This window comes from Trichechus manatus, unplaced genomic scaffold, assembly GCF_000243295.1.
Source record: "Trichechus manatus latirostris isolate Lorelei unplaced genomic scaffold, TriManLat1.0 scaffold00175, whole genome shotgun sequence".
NCBI lineage: Eukaryota > Metazoa > Chordata > Mammalia > Sirenia > Trichechidae > Trichechus > Trichechus manatus.
Genome location: NW_004444111.1, coordinates 4,538,027 through 4,539,020, shown reverse-complemented (window position 1 = coordinate 4,539,020; position 994 = coordinate 4,538,027). Strand labels below are relative to the sequence as shown.

Genomic DNA, 994 nt, shown 5'->3' with positions numbered 1-994 from the left:
TTTGTTATTTCAGAGTATATAAATCATTGTTTTTGATTAAATACCGTTAACCTGCGTGAGGGTCCATATTCTTCTGATTTCCGGAGAAGCATTTGCCATGGAGAAAGAAAATGGAGGGCCATTGACAGCTTCATCGAGATCAACAGCTGAAATTTCAGTATAGGTCATCTTTGGTTTGCAAACTGTTAGATAACTTTGAAGTATTTCTGGTGGATTATCATTGGCATCTTCAAGGTTCACTGCAAGGGTCCCAGTACATGACCTACCACCTAGAAAAAAATGAATAAGGTCTAATGTAGTTTTTAAATTCTTTTTTAGTTTCTTAGGCAAAAATCAGTTAGATTCTATAACAATATATGATCTTTAAAAAAAAAACTCTGATTATTAGAAGAAATGGTAAACAAGAAGATAGATGAATAAACCTATAGATAATACAAAATGATTACTGCTGTTGACAATACCAGAGACAACTGCCAACAAACCTTTTACCAGAATTATTATTAATGAGCAAATGTCTGAATTTAAACTTTTTCTATTTTCTTGGGCTCCTTCTGGTGCAGATGTTAAGAAGCAGTAAAATGGATACAGAAAAGTGACTCTAACCCATTCAAACCCCCTGCTGTTGTTTGGTGTCATCGAGTCAGTTCCGACTCAGAAACACCACGAACAACAGAACAAAACACGGCCTGGTCCTGAGTCATCCTCACGATAGTGGCTATGTTTGAGCTCACGGTCGCAGCCACTGTGTCAGTCTCTCTCATTGGGGTTTCTTTTTCGCTGACTCTCTGTTATACCAAGTATGATGTCCTTCTCCAGGGACTTGTCCCTCCTTATAACATGTCAAATTAAGTGAGATGAAGTCTTGCCATCTTCGCTTCTAGGGAGTATTCTGGTAAATTCGTTCATTCTTCTGGCAGTTCACGGTATATTCAATATTCTTCACCAACACCATAATTCAAAGGCTTCAATTCTTCTTCAGTCTTCCTTCTTCATT

At 37.4% G+C, this 994-nt stretch overlaps 1 protein-coding gene across 1 annotated transcript in view; it reads right to left on the bottom strand.

Moving 5' to 3' along the window:
- The window catches only part of LOC101352823 (desmocollin-3), a 39,362-nt gene that overhangs the window by 16,760 nt on the left and 21,608 nt on the right, over positions 1-994 (bottom strand). Inside the window, 1 exon segment of the mRNA XM_004391211.2 lies at positions 45-269. Within this exon segment, the coding sequence (XP_004391268.1) occupies positions 45-269 (225 nt within the window).